Below are 18604 nucleotides of genomic sequence, written 5' to 3'. Positions count from 1 at the left end.
CACAGAGACTGCGTATGGTGCTGGTCCTAAACGCACCCATGGTCAGCCTAATCTCCTCGTGGCAGACAGCATCAATGATCTTGAAATAAGAAGGCATCACCAGTCCATACACCATGCACCCATAGTCTAATTGTGTACACATAAAAGCCCTATAAATCTGGAGCAGATGAGCCTGTCTGCTCCCAAAGACCTGAGGCTAAGGCACTTTATGATGTTTACTGCCCTCAGGGTTCTGGATTTCAGATCTCTCAGACGTGGAAACCATGATAATTTGAAGGAAAAAAAAGAGGCCTAAAAATCTCACAGAGTCTCTAAAATGTGGAATGGTGTCCCTCATATGCAAGGCAGGTAAATCAAAATATGACAAGAATGATAAAGATGAACACAAACTCCCTTATCTGCAGAAAACCCAAAACCCATCTTTGCAGCCCACTCCTCCAACCTCCATACTGTAAGTTGCAACTCATGGCTTGCTGTTGCAACATTGGAGGATGCAAAGGAGACAGCAAAATCATCCACAAATGAGCACTGTACAGGACTCCTTACCATAGGTGTGATACTACTTATGGCTGTTGCAAAGAGGTTAACACTTAAAACACTGCCCTGAGGGACACCATTCTCCCTGCTCAAAACCATCTGACAGCCTGTCACCAACTCTGATCCTAAAAATCTGCTGAGACAGGAAAGACTGTATGAAGATGGAGAGGTTGCCACAGAAGTTCCACTGATACAGTTGTGCGGCAGTACTGTGTCTCCAAGTAGTACCACATGCCTTACTGATGTCAAAGAATATGCTGATGCAATGATGCTTACGTAGGAAAGGCTGCTGTACAGCCACACGTAGAAGAGACAGGTTGTCAACAGTGGACCAAAATCTCCAGAATCGACATTGAGAGTGGCTGAGGAGTTGCCTGGTCTCTAACAATCAGACTAGACAATGGTTGACCTTCTGCTCCATGATTTTTCCTATACAGCTTGTTGTGGTGATACTCCAATAACTACTGGGAGTTGTGCGGTCCTTTCATGGTGTAAGGAAAGGTATCAAAATTGCCTCTCTCCATGAGTGGGGGAAGGTACCTGTCTGCCTTACAAGATTAAAACATTCGAGGAGGATATCCTTTGATACTGCCAGCAAGCATGCCATACTGGATTTGGTTGTGACTGGGTGCAGTATCATGAATCGCAGACAGCACCGATTCCAGCTCTCACACAGAGAAAGGATAGTTGTGAACTCAGAACTGTTGGATCTGAAGTTCAACTTTCCCCTCTCTACAGTCACATGATAGTGACAAAATGCCAGATTCAGGCTGGCATTGGCAACAGTTTGCGCAAAATTCTTTGCCAGCTTCTGAGCGCTGTCTTCGGGCACTTGTAGGAGACACCCCTGTTTCAGCACTGCTGCTGTTGGTAGATGACTATGTTTACAGAAATCCTCCTGAAGATCATCATTTACTTCCCACTAAACAGTGTCTTTGAGGTTTGGTTTTGTGTCGTGTTGTCACTGTAGGCTTGTACCATGGGAAACAAGGAGAGAATGATGTTTAGTGGCCAATTTACTCTTTCTATAACACAGCTGCATGCATATATTTATAGGGTTCTTTATTAATCAGAAAAAGAAGTTTCTTATCTTAAGCTAGCCCATGTGGTACAAGATCTACTGTAATAGTCCACACTAGCCTCACTGCTGGTAAAGTACAAGTCCCGAAATGTGCACTACTGTGGTCGCCAGGTGCTGACTGACTCTGAGCTAGAGGCTGAGCTAACTGCGACAGTGACTCCCATTGGGCTGCAGCTGAGGACTCAGCTCGTTGACTCACTGGATGACTGACTGGCCCTCTAGTCTGCAGCAGGAATACTGGTGGCTAAGAGGGCGTTGGTGGCTGTTTCTTGCACGTCTGTCTTTGGCCTCTCTGCTGATAGGCTCGCTTGCTCCGGTGTCTGCTATCGATCTTTTCACAGCTTCTTTGCCACCTGGAGTGCTGGTGACAGCTTATGCCAGCACAGTTGGAGAGCAGAAAGAGAAGTTAATGGCTGAGAATGACCCAGTAGCAGCACAAAAATGGGTGGGTGTACTTGTGTTGAGGATGCACATCTCATGAGGCCCTCCAGAGCCTGACCTTGGGACAAGCAGAGGTCAAGCCCCACAAAATATGATGGGCATTGAAGTCTCCCAGTAAGAGAAATGGCTGGGTGAGTTGTTCCCTAAGATTTGTGAGAGCCTCGAAGGCCACTGCATCTTGCGGGGGTAGATACAGTGAGCAAACAGTGAACCTCCAACACACATGAATCTCAACAGCAATGGCTTGCAGGTCAGTAACCAGGTGGAAAACAGAGGAGTGGTGTGCATTATGCACAAACACAGTAATCCCTTCATTGGCACTTTCCACAGTTAGGTCATCCCTGTGATAGAGTGTATATTCCTGCAGTACAGGGGCATAAGGTGCTTTAAAATGTGCTTTTTGCAAACACAAGCACAGGTGGCGTTCCTGTGCCAGGCGTTTAAGTTCCTTCACATGTGTCCTGAACCTGTTAATGTTCCACTGGAGGATGGGAGCCATCTATCACTGGGGTAGCACTTCTATCCTGACTTTCTGCCAGGGAGGGGAGCCCACATGGGTGGAGGCTTAATCTTGGCTCGAGATGATTGTCCCAGACAAAAATCAATGTCCATCACCTCTGAAGAATATTTGAGAGAGAAATTAGGTAGGATGACATTGAAATCGTTGGACTGTGTACTTCCTGTCTCAATCAGTATGTGATCCTTCACCTTTGACTTCAATTTTTTGTCTGAGGCAGCTTTTGAACCACAACTTTGGATGTGGTACTGGCAGTGGCAGTGTGGGCAGCGGACAAGACTTGATCTCTTGAGGGGCAGGTAGTTCCATGATGTAACAATTGTGGCCTTTTCTCAAATTCTATGGGGAGGGGCAGGCTTCAAATGAACTACATCAGCACAAGTACATTGACAAACACAGGTACTAGCTCTGACACTAGCAACTCCTGTTTGTGTAGCAGCATAAGTTTTTTGGACTGACTGTTTGAGAATGGAAACAAAAGAGGCAACAAATGTGGGTGGCTGTATGGACTTGCATAGCTTTTTGGCTTCACCATACAGGATGTGCTTTATTGTGTTGATCTCCTGGATCTTCCATTCTTCAAGGAGAACACTGCAGTCGCAACTCCAGACAGGGTGATCCCCAGAGCAGTTGACAGACTTTGGAGAAAAGGAACAACCAACTCTGTCATTGGTGGCTTTATCACATTTGCGACAAGTAGCTTCTCCTTTACAAACAAGAATAGTGTGCCCATAGTGCTGGCATTTAAAACACTGCATTTTGAGAAATAAGGTCATACACTTAGGTATAGGAAACCTGCCTTGACATTCTCTGCAAGTTTCATACTGTTAAAAGTGAGCATAAAATAGTCTGATTTGACAAGATCACCATCCACCCTTTTCATACCATTTTGCATATTGATAATGCCTTCCTGGGACAACTAAACTTTCATTTCTTCTTGGTAAATGTTAACTAGATCCCTGCAAGTCACAACACCTTTGCTGTAGTTCAAGGTGTTGTGCAATTCAGTTTGTATCACATACCCCCTGAGGCATTGGGCTTTTGAAGGTTCTTTACTTGTTGGGAGCTAGATGTTTCAACCAACAGAGTCCTACTGTACATGTGTTTAACAGATTTTAAGTTTCCAGTAATGCTCTCTATGTATGTAAAATGGAGAAATTTTAGTGAAATTATCCTCTTTTCTTTTAACTGTAATAAACATATTCTGACAAACAGTATGAATTCTGTTACTAGTGACTGAATCAAGAGGATTGGTAAGCCCTCTTTTAGACTTGGTGTTGGTACCTTTCCAGCTGCCCACCCTTTCTGCTGGAAGAAGGAATGAAAAGTTTTGAAGGGTCCATGTCAGCCCCATGAGCAGCTAGGGAAGCAAGAGTTCACTCAGACAGACCGTGCATGCCTGAGAAAGCCTTATAAACTGAGGTGCAGCAGGTTCCCCAGAGGCCACCCACTAACAACTGTTCCACTTCAACAGCCATGCATCTCACCAGCGCACAGCATGACCTTGAGATTGAGGAATTTTTTTTATAAAGGTTGTTATCATCCTCACAATCCTAGCTGCCAAGCCAAGAACCCCGTTTCCTGTGACAACAATGTTCCACCACTGCGCCACACAGTGGTCGCTGAAGCATACCCAGAGCTTATGGTGACAGTGGACTGGTGGCATTTACCAGCCCCACTCAAGAACTCTGGGGTCACTAAGCACATACCCAATAAATGAATGCTGAGCTCCTGAGAGCACAATCAGTAGGTGTGTCACATTTTATATGTGGGTGTGCTTATGCAACTTTATTAATATTGACATCAATATGGTGAATGCTCAACATCAATATAGTGAATGACAATAGCAAATGTACAAGTATTACACAAATACAGATACTAGTGTTATGTGTACGTATTATATCTTTGAACATAAGACAAGCATTTCACGCTCAAGTGTATGTCCATGACCAATGGGCTCATCATATTAAATAAGATGCTGTGGTGCCCCATTTAATTTGATGCACCCTCTGGCTGTGGATGCACACTTGAAAGAGAAACACTAGTCTTAAATTCAAATATGTAACATATGTGCATGTCACTAGTAGCTGTATTTGTGTAATACTTGTACATCTGTTATTGTCATTCACTACATTCATGTCAAGATTAATAAAGATGCTTAGAAGCATCCACATTTAAAACGTGACATGCCTACTGGTTGTGGGTGTGCGTTTATATGTGAGGCATGACACTAATGCCTTTGGAAGTTTGCTAGTGCTGTTGGCTATGTTGAAATCTAACTTGACTAGCTGAGAGGCATGCATGGATTGTGGCAGTCATTCCATGAACAGTGTATAAAGCGTGTCTTGCAATTTTGATGGTTATTATTAAGATCAGGCACTTTCAGTGCAGATAATTAATTTCTATTTTGACTACTTATTGTAATTCCACTTTTGTATTCACAGTTCATTGGCAATTATGTACTGTTTTTTTGTATCTAATGACATTGTGTTTAAGTTTATTAAATTTATAACCAACACTAACAGGCTTTGTACATAATAACACTTTTCATCCATTCCATTGTGTCTTTCACTAATATGCAGAACAACAATAATAGTTATCAGAATACAAAACTAAATATTAAGTGCTAAATGTTTACTCACTTTCCAGAGTGTGTGCAGTGGGCTGCAGTGAGAACATAATATTCACTGATTAGTGATCCCCCACAGTTCCAAGCCAGGGTACCATCATTTTGATAACCAATAGCAGCCTGTTAAAACACATTTTTATCACACATAAGTAGGTAAGTAGTAACAAAAATAAACAGAAAATATGGAGAGCAGCCACTCTCTGCAAATGAATGCTAGTTTATTGAAAGTTTTCTGATCTGTACCACAGGCGAGCAGTTACCTTTATTTATGACCTGCTTGTGTTCTGATTCTGGAATTCACATTATTGTAATAACAACAAAAAGTGTACTTCATATAAAGTAAATGGCAAAAAAATTTCTAAACTACAACATCAGTTAGAATGTAAACAAACTGGGAACAAACTATCTCAACTACTTATCTACATCAACATTTACATGACTACTCTGCTATTCACACTTATGTGCTTGGCAGAGGGTGCACAGAACAACTTGCATACTATTTTTTGGCCTTCCCACTCTCAAATACCATGTGGAAAAAATAAACTTAAATCTTTCCTTGTGAGCTCCCATTTTTCTAATGTTATTACAATGGTCATTTCCACCTAATCTCTGGGACATTTCATGATACAAACTAATCTACATAAGATGCAATACACATAGCTACATAAAAGTAATCATTCATTCAGCATGTATTGTATCTAACTGAAGCACTTCTTTTGGGTCATTGTAGAGTGCAATCTGTATGCTGCATGTACTAAAAAAAGTCCATTGTCTCATAATTTATTTTGGAACAGAAGAGGTACTTAGAAATAAGAAGAGAGACATATCTGTCTGTTCAGTACTGTAGTTTCCATTACAATATTTATTTAATATGAAATGAGTGATACATGAACTTCCAAAATTATAAAAACTTTATTTAAAATGTTTCAGATTGAAACTTTTTGTTCAGTACTTAGTCCTAGTTATACTGAGAGTAACAATGTAGATAATTTGGTTAAAAATATGTTATTTGAAGAGAAATCACAACATTACAATTTCAGTATAGCAGGGATTACACATAATTTTCACATAGACAAAAGTTATTTAGTTTAATTTTCATATAGTTCAGTTGTATTGTTCTGTTCTCAAGTTATGAGAGAATAACAAGTTTTGTTTAGAAATATTTTATTTAAAAAGTTGTTAAAGACAGAAAGCTTTGAACTATATTACCTTCAATCAAAATTTGAAAATAATTTAAATATCAAATAGTATATTTTTATAATAATAAAATATATGTCTGTTAAAAATCCATGTTCTAATTAGAATATTATAGTATTTAAAAAGTGAATTTTTGAGAAGGTTCTAGTGCAAACAGATACAATGGGTTTTACTTTTAGTGGTAACAGAAAAAACATTCTGTCAGTCTTCTCATGGAAAGAATGAGGCAAGTCCAAGATCAGTTTGAACTGTTTGCAATAATCTGTTAGGTAATAGGGTTGAAACTACAAATGTGATCAGCTGAGTTTATTTTTATGTGTTGTTTCCTTATAGTAGCAGTGTTTAGTTTGAAGAGTGATAGTAGTGCAGTCCTCTTATGATCTTTAAATGTGTGGTTTGTCACAAGATAAAGGTGAGAAGCCACCTATTAATCAATCAGCTGAAAAGAGAAATAGTTATGGGAGAATGAGTAATGTTTATAGGCGCCTTAGGGCACTGTCTCATGAGTTAGGGCAGTCACTGCAAATGCTCATCATTTCGGTGTTTCAAACAAGTCAAACCCCATGAAAGAGAACACCTTCTCAACAACTGCAATTTGTTTGGTGACTGGAATGATGAATCTTCCTATTTAACCAGCTTAAATCCTTTGACATTAATTGCTTGTAGAAGCATAGGCATGACAATTCCAATGCTAGAGATTGCTGTTTATGATGCAATGTAAGAATCAAACAAAGTGATACAACAAATAAAATTCCTGTTTGCCAAAAGGTCTTCATTCATTTGCATGGAATTATCATTTTACTGTCTCAACATTCATCAAATGTCCGACAGTGAGGCAATATTTTATACTTGCACTGAAGATGTAGGGAATTAAGGAGGGAATGAAGTTTATAGTTTTTACTCACTTACATGAGTGAAATCCTTGATCCAAAAGTAAGGGTTCTTGTAATGTTCTGTGATACATGCTCAGGACAGAATAAGAATGACACCATGCTCATATACTATCACTATCTCATTCATACCATCAAGAGAGTAGAAGGTGTCAACATAGTATTTTCAATAAGCAGAGACTCTTACATGAAATGAGATAAAAACTTTGGTTTGATAAGAAAGGAAGTTATTACTGGGTTACCAAAAGACCAAGGTTAATTCTTTTGAAACCACAGTAGTGAACCCAAGGCCTTACAAAGTCATTGCTGTTCAACAAGAAACTATATGAAACTGGACCACATTTCTGAAGCAAGTTACAAACCAAAATATTCTTTCAAAACATGATTGCTTAGAGAAGCTCTGGTTATGAAGGCAGATAAGCTGTTCAAACATAAGATTACTTACAATGGAGCCTGGGTACCACTGCATTTGGAACATTCTGTTGGTATACAAGTAGATGTCAAGCCTGAGTATCGACCACAGGGCCCTGGCAAATTCTTATCGCCTATAAGAGCATATAATGGTAAGTGTTTTATAATGTGAATCTTTTTGAAAGGTAAATCATGATAACTATAGAAATAACTAGTTCTAGGAGTATATTTTCAGAGGTGCTGCCAATACCTTATGATTACGCAGACATTCAAGAATTCAAACAGTTGTCTTCGTTGATCCATTATGGACCATGGGACAACGGCTGGCATGTGTTTCTTGATGCATTAATTTACCAACAGCTGCATGTATTGTAGAAATTTATTTTATGAACTTATGTGCTACCAGTTTCGGCATCACATTGATGCCATCTTCAGGCTCCTGTGCAATGAGTAGAACAAATGTACTATTGTTGAAATATAGAACATACGTTAATAGTTGACAGTTATCATGTTAACTATGTAAGTGGCTCAAAAAGACATATTGTATATCATTAAAACTATGTGTAACATTAGGGCAAATATGCTTCTGCTTATGTCATGTTAATAGTTTTCACTGTTTTACTTGAATATAGTCATACCCCACATAATACGACCTAGGCTATGCACATGTAACTTATGTATTCTGACATAGTTATGTCACATTTTCTTGTATTTTAATTTATTTTATTATTTATTTACATTATTTAATTATTTTTAAAAAAATATTCTTCCCCTGGACATACGATTGTTTGTAGTACATTTGATGTGTTGCATGGCCTATTACAACTATGTGGTACAGATTTATGAATAACGGGGTATACATATCTTCATCTATCATGCTATATCCGAGTAAAACAGTGAAAACTATTAACAACAGCAGGATATAAGCAGAATCATATTTGCCCTAATGTTACATATAGTTTTAATGATATACATCATGTCTTTTTGAGCCACTTACATAGTTAACATGATACCTGTCAATTGTTAACATATGTTCTATATTTTTATATAGTGCATTTGTTCTACTCATTGTATAGGGGCCTGAAGATGGCATCAATGTAATGCCGAAACTGGTAGCACATAAGAAGTTCATAAAATAAATTTCTACAATACATATGGTTGTTGGTAAATTATTGCATCAAGAACCAAATAGTTGTGGTCAAGACACAAGAAATTTCCATTCCAGTCTACCACACAAAGAACCAAAATCTGGGTCCAATAAAAAGAAACTTTCAGTGCTCAACAACACAAAGAAGGGAAGGAATGGACCTACCATGTTTTTCTTGTGGTAAAGATGCACTTTCTTTGCAAGTATTGCCTTTTTTATCAGATAATTTCAATTGTTCCTTTTTTCTAATGTACATCCTCTGCAAGCATTAAATTTAACATCATATTTATATTGGTTACATTCGACTGGAGTGCTTTATATACTTTTTTGTAATCTTAAAAGTTTAAATTTCCTCTCCTGATGAATGTACAAAATGTCACTTAGCCCATTTTTCCATGGGCTCTTCATTTGCAAACCTAATAGCACCATTACAACAGAGCAACTTTTTTATTTGTGATTGTCCTGTCAAATAAACTAATGTTATCAAGATCTTGCAAAACAATATTTGTTTCCTTTCATGAATGAGGCTCAACTGCTGGCAGTATGACGACGACTTTTGTTGTATATTGTTTCTCTGATATCAGTGTATGAGTATGTGAGTATTGTGGGCACAGTTTAAGACAGCTGATCTTTGAGGGAGCGAAAGAAGAGGTGGTGGCAATTCCTGCCATGCATATAACCCACAGAGAAGGAGCAGCATAGAAGAAGCAGGTAACAGTCTCCTCATTCCATATAGGCAGTGTACAAGTGAACTGTGCTTCATACTTAGTGTTTACAAAAGCGGAAGGAACACACAGAGGAAATCAGCTTAAATATTATATTAGTAGTGGTTCTTTCCAACTTCCCACAGATAGCACTTAGTAACTATGGCCAGACAACTGGTATTGTGTAACAGTAATAAATTATGTATGCAAACCTAATTCGTCATTCAGTCTTCTATTACTGAAAAGTATCAAAATTCCTGAGATTAGTCTTCGTGTACTGACAGAAAAATATGGTAGGGGACTTTAATTTATAATATGTATATCTGTGTAAGTGAAATTGAAACTGCAGTCACCTTTGATGATATGTTAAAAAAACAACATTTTTTTCTGCAAATTATGTATAACTACAGGAGCTATAGTTATAGTGATGTGTTGTGGAAGGAGATCATGAGGACTGTCTAGCAACTGATGGAAGTAAAACTCCAACGTCTCCAATAGAGAACCTTCAATTTTACAGGCAGAAGAACACAATTTTCACCTAAATTTTGATGCCAAGGATTGATCCATATTTAGATATGCTGCATGAAGGCAAGAGTACAATCTTGATCAACATTTTATCCCTTTAGATGACAAGCTCCAACCATTAAAAACCACATGAAGAGTTCTGTTTGACTTTCCACACAATCAGTGTTACCCAGTAATACTGGAAGCAAGCATGCAGATTCCATGGTAAATTATATTTCCCACCCACGTGGGCACTTTCAGAAAGCAAAATGGTCCAAATTCACTGAAAAACATGATAACATTTTGGGACAAATTCCTCTCTTGAGCAATAGTAAGAAACATTTGTGGGTGCAGTGTTAATCACAGCAGGAAGTTTATTCCCAGAGCAGACAGGAAGTAGTACATTTCAGAGTGATCTGAGGTCAGTGAGAAACTATAAGAGGATAACCTCTTCAGACATAGCAGGTTGGATACTCTCTATCTTTTATGTTTTCCTCTCCTCAATAATTAGCATTTTTATGTTACTGCACTCGAACTATATTGTGTAGCATCAACCTAAGGCAATATGTGGCTGTCTGTTTGTCTGTACAAAATTGAAGTATATGAGACAAAAACTGGTCACAAATAAGAATTTAGATATCATGAAAGAGCAATTAAAGTGTTTGACCTTCAAGTTTTGGTGTGGACTACATTATTGACAATAGCCTACTTTCACCACCAAATTTCATTTAATTTTTGGAGGAAGCACTGGCTACTGAGGGCATCTGTGTAGGTGAAATGGATAAGCTATACTCACAACAGGAGAGAGAGAAACAACAGACAATTAGGTGCAGAATCTTGGAGCCATGTGCCATGAGAAACTGTTGGTCACTATTGAAAAAAACTACACTTCAAACAATCAAGCAGAAAAGCATGGTCTCTGTTACATGACATGGGAGGAGGAAATTGAACAACATGCAATAACAACCACATCACTTCAGCTCAACATCTGAACCATCTATTTCTGAACATTATGCCACACAAGTAAAGCAACAACAGAGAACAATGACAGCAAGATGTACACATCATTGCCCATATTCTCTGCCATTCACTTCTGAAGATTTTCCAATGGCTCTACAAGACATTAAATCAGGTGAAGTTCAAGGTTTTGATGGCATATACTGAGAATTCCTTCCACATTGTGGTAAATGTGCTAAAACATGGCTATCCCAATTAGATACTCAGCTGTAGAAAAGTTCAAAGTGCCAAATTCATGAAAAATGTGATAAGCGGTTTGAAAGTTGCAGGATACCAAGGAGGATTACATATGAAAAGTGCCACATCCACGGAGAATTCCAAGTGGTTACACTTGCCACAACTAGATGGAAATGGTGCTAAGTTGCCTGCTGATTTCATAAGAATGGTGCAATGTGCCATTCAGTTGTGTTTGTCTCACTTTGATGCCAAGAAAAGTGTATGCATAGACTTCTATTCTGTCCTTTTTTGTGAATCACTGCTCTTCAACTTGTAAGGTGTGCTTATAAACATTGCATAATATTACGATCATATACAGTCATATAAATGAAATATTATATACCTAAAGTTAAAATCTTCTGGGTTATTAGGCCACATCATGTTTCTTCTAAAATGTTCGACATTTCGACCCCTCTGCTGGGATCTTCCTCAGGATCTTTTGATGTCCACTACTGCTGGAACACTGACAGAGACGAGTGTCACGTCCACTTATAAAGGGGGAGTTTTCTGGCATTCGTGCTGGAGAAGTGATAGTATTGATTAAAATTCATATGGCTACCATTGGTGGGCCATAGTCAAAGGCTAATATTCCCACTTTGATGCAGAAGAAGGGGCGTTGGTAGCTTATCTCCTGTGGATACCATTGGTGGTCCATTGTCATTGGCTAGAAAGGCACTATTCCACACTTATGCTGGAGAAGGGTTATTGGTTGAAATGTCTACTACCGCTATTGGTTGGTCATCATCAGTGGCTAGATTCAAAATGGACAGAGCAAGAGAGGGGGAATGTTTACCCAAAATATTATTGTCTGCCGAAGTGACTTGCAGTGCGTTGTTTATGCTGCTCACACACCATGGCCGCGTATTTACTTCCTTGATAGCGGGGAGCCACGATGCCGGAAGCCTATAGCCGTCCTCTCTGTTAAAATTAGATACATTCTTAGAAATTTCAACCACTTCTTGGACCTTTCTTCTACAAATGTTTGTTTCTTTAGCCAGTACACGTACGTTATTAAAATCGATGTCAGAGCCACAGTTCTTGTGATGTTCCGCTACTGCCAATTTTGCACTTTGTTTTAGCCGCATGTGCCGTGTGTGTTCCTTAATGCGTTCTTTTACAATTCTTCCTGTTTTGCCTATATACACCTTGCCGCAGCCACATGACACTTGATAGATGCCTGCATTGTGGAGGTAATCAGGTGCATCCGTTTTCCTTTGGAAAAAGTCTTTTATTTTGTTTTGACTGTACCTACATATTATCTTTAAATCATTTTGTACATATATGATGACCATATGTGGGCTATGAAATTTATGTAAGAAATGATTGCTGTTGAATGTATACATATTTCCTGTGTCCTCTATAGAAAACATAATAATTTTGTTGTTCTTTCCTTCAGGTACCACGCAAATGTAGATTAAGTTGCAGTGAGCTGACACCTGCATTGAAAACAGTTTTGTTTTCTGAATTCTAATAAGCAAGAGTACTCAACACAAGGAATCTTCCTGATGGGTCTTGTTAGTGTCACACCAGTACGGCGTCATTGGCATGGAACCTATGATAATTCTGCTGAAAGTTGCCAATAGGGAACAGTTCAGTATTCTATTCCAAATGGTACAGGAGATCTTGTTGCAGTTTGCATAATGACTTTATGAATATCTTTGCTGTTGAAAAGAAAAGGCTGGAAATATTTACTAAGAAGAAAAATCTTCGAGAAAGAACATTCACTGACCACAGAATGAGACACACTCAATCAAAATACAGTGATGAAGACAAAATGTATATAGAACAGCACATGAATGGCTTTCCCCAGGAAGTTAGCCATTGCAGCTGAGCAAGATGAAGCAAGGAATACCTCAGTCCTGACCTGAATGTTTCAAGAATGTACTCCCTCTTTAAAAAGGTGTTTTCTGAAAGCACCACAAGTTCCACTTTTTATTGTAGAGTCTTTCTGAAAGAATTTCCCAACCTTTACTTCCACAGATCTAGGAAAGATACCATCTTTATATACATTTAAAAACAAAGATGATGAGACTTACCCAACAAAAGCGCTGGCAGGTCGATAGACACACAAATAAACACAAACATACACACAAAACTCTAGCTTTCGCAACCAACGGTTGCCTCGTCAGGAAAGAGGGAAGGAGAAGGAAAGACAAAAGGATTGGGTTTTGGGAGAGGGTAAGGGGTCATTCCAATCCCGGGAGCGGAAAGACTTACCTTAGGGGGAAAAAAGGACAGGTTTACACTCGCACACACACACATATCCATCCACACATACACAGACACAAGCAGACATATGTCTGCTTGTGTCTGTGTATGTGTGGATGGATATGTGTGTGTGTGCGAGTGTAAACCTGTCCATTACTGAACTACAGTGTTCTGAGTTTTACAAAGATGCTTTAGCACTTGCATGGTCAGAAAAAAGTTCTTTGATTATTTAGATGTATATTATTGTATATTAATAATCAATCATAAGCATCTCACAAAAATCACATCCAAATAAATCATAACCAATATCATGCATTAATCATGTGGGAAACTTTTGTTAATTTTCTTTTTCACTTTAATTTCAGCCAAGTAATTTCTGTGGGGGAAAAAAAAGGCAGTTCAAGAGAGATGAAAAACAGGCATTTAGAGAGGTAGGGAAAGGCTTAGTACATACTGAGTACAAATTAAAATATATGTTAATAGCTGACTGTTTACTGTTTGGAGAAGGTGGTGTCATTCCAGCTACATTACAGGAAATGTTCTAAATTACCTACATGCACCTCATGATGGAATTGTTAAGAAAAAGGTCTCATCTCTTTGTTTACTGGTCTGATATTGTTTAATGGGATGCAAAACTGTAATCTTCGTTTATTCTTGATAGCAGTGCTATAGCATAAGTCATCAGATCTTGCAGTGAGTAAGCGATACAAGCAAATCTTCATCCAGAAGTTTGAGACTACAGTTGGAGATACACTAAAGGATCATGGGAGTTGATGCAACCCTGTTTCAGCAAATATGAGGGTCGTTCAATAATTAAAGAGACAAATTGGTCTGGGGAAAAAACTGTTAGTAAGGCAAGTTTGGTACTTTTATGGCTTTAAGTTGTCATCACTGGGATTAACTCTAATCAGCTGACGTATCAAGATTGTTTTGTTTATAACCTCAAAAATACATTTCAAGATGGCGTGTCCACTTGAAACTCCAGATTAATTGAACAACATTCTGTTATTCTATTTTTACTTGCTGAAGACAAGAAACCAGTAATGAATATATACTGTAGAATGTCTAAAGGTTATGGTGAAGGTTGTATGAATCATGCAAATTTTTAAAAGTTGGGTAGAGCAGTTCAAAAATGGTCATGACTCAGTGACTGACAAACACCGTTCTGGCTGACCAGTTTCTGTTTCAACTCCCTCACTTGAAAGTCAAATTGATGACATTATTCATGGCAATCACCTTGCAACTGTGGAAAAGATAGTTGCTAAGGTTCAAGTTAGTACCAGTACAGTTCATAACATTATCTGTAACAAGTTGAAGTACTGCAAACATGTGCAAGATGGGTCACAAAGGAGTTGGCACAGCTTCAGAAGGAAACTAGGTCGAGAGCATGCACAGAGCTAAAGGAACATTATGAAAGAGAAGGTGAGCACTTCCTCAACAAAATTTAACTTTTGATGAAACTTGGGTTTACTATTATGAGCCATTGAGTGGAAGCAAACCAATTCACCTGTCAAGAAAAAATTCAAAACCTAAGCATCAACAGGAAAAGTCATGTTGACAGTGTTTTGGGATACTTAAGGTCCAGTTTTTTGTTATCTTGAAGAGCAGAGTATAATGAACAGCCAATACTACTCAGATTTGCTTTTAAACAAGGTGAAGCCACCATGAGAGAGAGACGATGTGGATCTCAGTGGAGAGGTGTGATTCTCCACCAAGAAAATGCATGTCCTCACATTGCTCAACTAACCCATGAAACCATCAACAAAATGGGCTGGGAAGTTCTGCCTCATCCCACTTACAGTCCTGGTTTAGCACCTAGTGATTTCCATTTGTTTGGTGCACTGAAGGAGGCATTATGAGGGAAGAGGTTCCAGGATGAGGAAGTGAAACAGTTTGTGGGAAATTGGTTCAAACATCAAAATAAAGAGTTCTTTGCAGCTGGAATAAAAAAGCTTGTAGCCTGTTGGAAAAAGTGCATAAATGTTCAAGGGGATTATGTTGAAAAGTAGAAAAAGTATTGTTTTGTAAAAATAAACGCTTTTTCTCCAGACCAATTTGTCTCATTAATTATTGAATGACCCTCGTACATTACTGTGACTTCATAAGCTTTCCCGGCGTAATGTCTTGACAGTCTCTTCAAGTTTGCTGCTAGGTCATAAAATCAACTCAGCTGGATGAAGACATCTACATCTACATCTACATCTGCATTTATACTCCGTAAGCCCGTGTGGCGGAGGGCACTATATGTGCCACTGTCATTACCTTCCTTTGCTGTTCCAGTCACGTATGGTTTGTGGGAAGAACGACTACTGGAAAGCCTCCATGCATGCTCGAATCTCTCTAATTTTACATTTGTGATCTCCTCAGGAGGTGTAAGTAGGGGGAAGCAATATATTTGATACCTCATCCAGAAATGCACCCTCTCGAAACCTGGACAAGTTACATCGCGATGCAGAGCGCCTCTCTTGCAGAGTCTGCCACTTGAGTTTGCTAAACATCTCCGTAACGCTATCACACTTACCAAATAACCCTGTGATGAAACACACCGCTCTTCTTTGGATCTTCTCTATCTCCTCTGTCAACCCGACCTGGTATGGATCCCACACTGATGAGCAATACTTGAGTATAGGTTGAACGAGTGTTTTGTAAACCAGCTCCTTTGTTGATGGACTACATTTTCTAAGGACTCTCCCAATGAATTTCATCCTGGTACCCGCCTTACCAACAATTAATTTTATATGATCATTCCACTTCAAATCGTTCTGTATGCATACTCCCAGATATTTTGCAGAAGTAACTGCTACCAGTGTTTGTTCTGCTATCATATAATCATACAATAAAGAATCCTTCTTTCTATGTATTCGCAATACATTACATTTGTCTATGTTTAGGGTCAGTTGCCACTCCCTGCACCAAGTGCCTATCCGCTGCATATCTCCCTGCATTTCGCTGCAATTTTCTAATGCTGCAACTTCTCTGTATACTACAGCATCATCCGCGAAAAGCCGCATGGAACTTCCGACTTGCTGAAGCTTTGTTCTCACATGCTGACATCCATGTACAGGGTGTTTCAAAAATGACCGGTATATTTCAAACGGCAATAAAAACTAAACGAGCAGCGATAGAAATACACCGTTTGTTGCAATATGCTTGGGACAACAGTACATTTTCAGGCAGACAAACTTTCGAAATTACAGTAGTTACAATTTTCAACAACAGATGGCGCTGCGGTCTGGGAAACTCTATAGTACGATATTTTCCACATATCCACCATGCGTAGCAATAATATGGCGTAGTCTCTGAATGAAATTACCCGAAACCTTTGACAACGTGTCTGGCGGAATGGCTTCACATGCAGATGAGATGTACTGCTTCAGCTGTTCAATTGTTTCTGGATTCTGGCGGTACACCTGGTCTTTCAAGTGTCCCCACAGAAAGAAGTCACAGGGGTTCATGTCTGGCGAATAGGGAGGCCAATCCACGCCGCCTCCTGTATGTTTCGGATAGCCCAAAGCAATCACACGATCATCGAAATATTCATTCAGGAAATTAAAGACGTCGGCCGTGCGATGTGGCCGGGCACCATCTTGCATAAACCACGAGGTGTTCGCAGCGTCGTCTAAGGCAGTTTGTACCGCCACAAATTCATGAAGAATGTCCAGGCGTGATGCAGTAATCGTTTCGGATCTGAAAGATGGGCCAATGATTCCTTTGGAAGAAATGGCGGCCCAGACCAGTACTTTTTGAGGATGCAGGGATGATGGGACTGCAACATGGGGCTTTTCGGTTCCCCATATGCGCCAGTTCTGTTTATTGACGAAGCCGTCCAGGTAAAAATAAGCTTCGTCAGTAAACCAAATGCTGCCCACATGCATATCGCCGTCATCAATCCTGTGTACTATATCGTTAGCGAATGTCTCTCGTGCAGCAATGGTAGCGGCGCTGAGGGGTTGCCGCGTTTGAATTTTGTATGGATAGAGGTGTAAACTCTGTCGCATGAGACGATACGTGGACGTTGGCATCATTTGGACCGCAGCTGCAACACGGCGAACGGAAACCCGAGGCCGCTGTTGGATCACCTGCTGCACTAGCTGCGCGTTGCCCTCTGTGGTTGCCGTACGCGGTCGCCCTACCTTTCCAGCACGTTCATCCGTCACGTTCCCAGTCCATTGAAATTTTTCAAACAGATCCTTTATTGTATCGCTTTTCAGTCCTTTGGTTACATTAAACCTCCGTTGAAAACTTCGTCTTGTTGCAACAACACTGTGTTCTAGGCGGTGGAATTCCAACACCAGAAAAATCCTCTGTTCTAAGGAATAAACCATGTTGTCTACAGCACACTTGCACGTTGTGAACAGCACACGCTTACAGCAGAAAGACGACGTACAGAATGGAGCACCCACAGACTGCGTTGTCTTCTATATCTTTCACATCACTTGCAGCACCATCTGTTGTTGAAAATTGTAACTACTGTAATTTCGAAAGTTCGTCCGCCTGAAAATGTACTGTTGTCCCAAGCATATTGCAACAAACGGTGTATTTCTATCGCTGCTCGTTTAGTTTTTATTGCCGTTTCAAATATACCAGTCATTTTTGAAACACCCTGTATTTTTTATTTAATGACAAAATTTTTAAACAGAATGATGGAGTGGCTATGGGTCATCCTTTATCACCCACAGTTGACAACTTATTTATGGAGGACTTCAAGGAGATGGCTCTGAGGACTTTGGCTTTGCAATAAACATGCTTCAGGAGATATGTGGATGATACCTTTTTCACCTGGCCACATGGGCATGACTTTTGGACCACTCCTACTATCTTCATCTCAGCATTAAATTTACCATGGAAGTTGAAAGCGATAGGATGCTTCCATTTTTTGATGTTATGTTTTACAAAAAACCAGATGGAACCTTGGGACATAGTGTTCACCAAAAGCCGATGTATTCTAATAGTTGTCACCCACCATGCCAATACAGTGGCATCCTTAGGACTTTGGTATGCAGAGCATATCCCATTTCCGATGCAGACAGTTTAACCCAAGAACTTGCACATTTGATGGCAGTTTTTAAGGAAAATGGACACTCTGAGGAGATTGGTTGGGCCAT

The 18604-nt window shown here is 39.4% G+C and overlaps 1 protein-coding gene across 1 annotated transcript in view; it reads right to left on the bottom strand.

Annotated features, from left to right (window-relative positions):
- Nucleotides 1-18604, bottom strand: part of LOC126187353 (serine protease snake-like) — a 269426-nt gene that overhangs the window by 33914 nt on the left and 216908 nt on the right. Inside the window, exon 5 of the mRNA XM_049928379.1 lies at nucleotides 5219-5325. Coding sequence (XP_049784336.1) covers nucleotides 5219-5325 — 107 coding nt within the window. The remainder of the gene's footprint in view (nucleotides 1-5218; nucleotides 5326-18604) is intronic.

This window comes from Schistocerca cancellata, chromosome 5, assembly GCF_023864275.1.
Source record: "Schistocerca cancellata isolate TAMUIC-IGC-003103 chromosome 5, iqSchCanc2.1, whole genome shotgun sequence".
Classification (NCBI taxonomy): Eukaryota; Metazoa; Arthropoda; class Insecta; order Orthoptera; family Acrididae; genus Schistocerca; species Schistocerca cancellata.
This window is presented reverse-complemented; position numbering and strand designations above follow the sequence as displayed.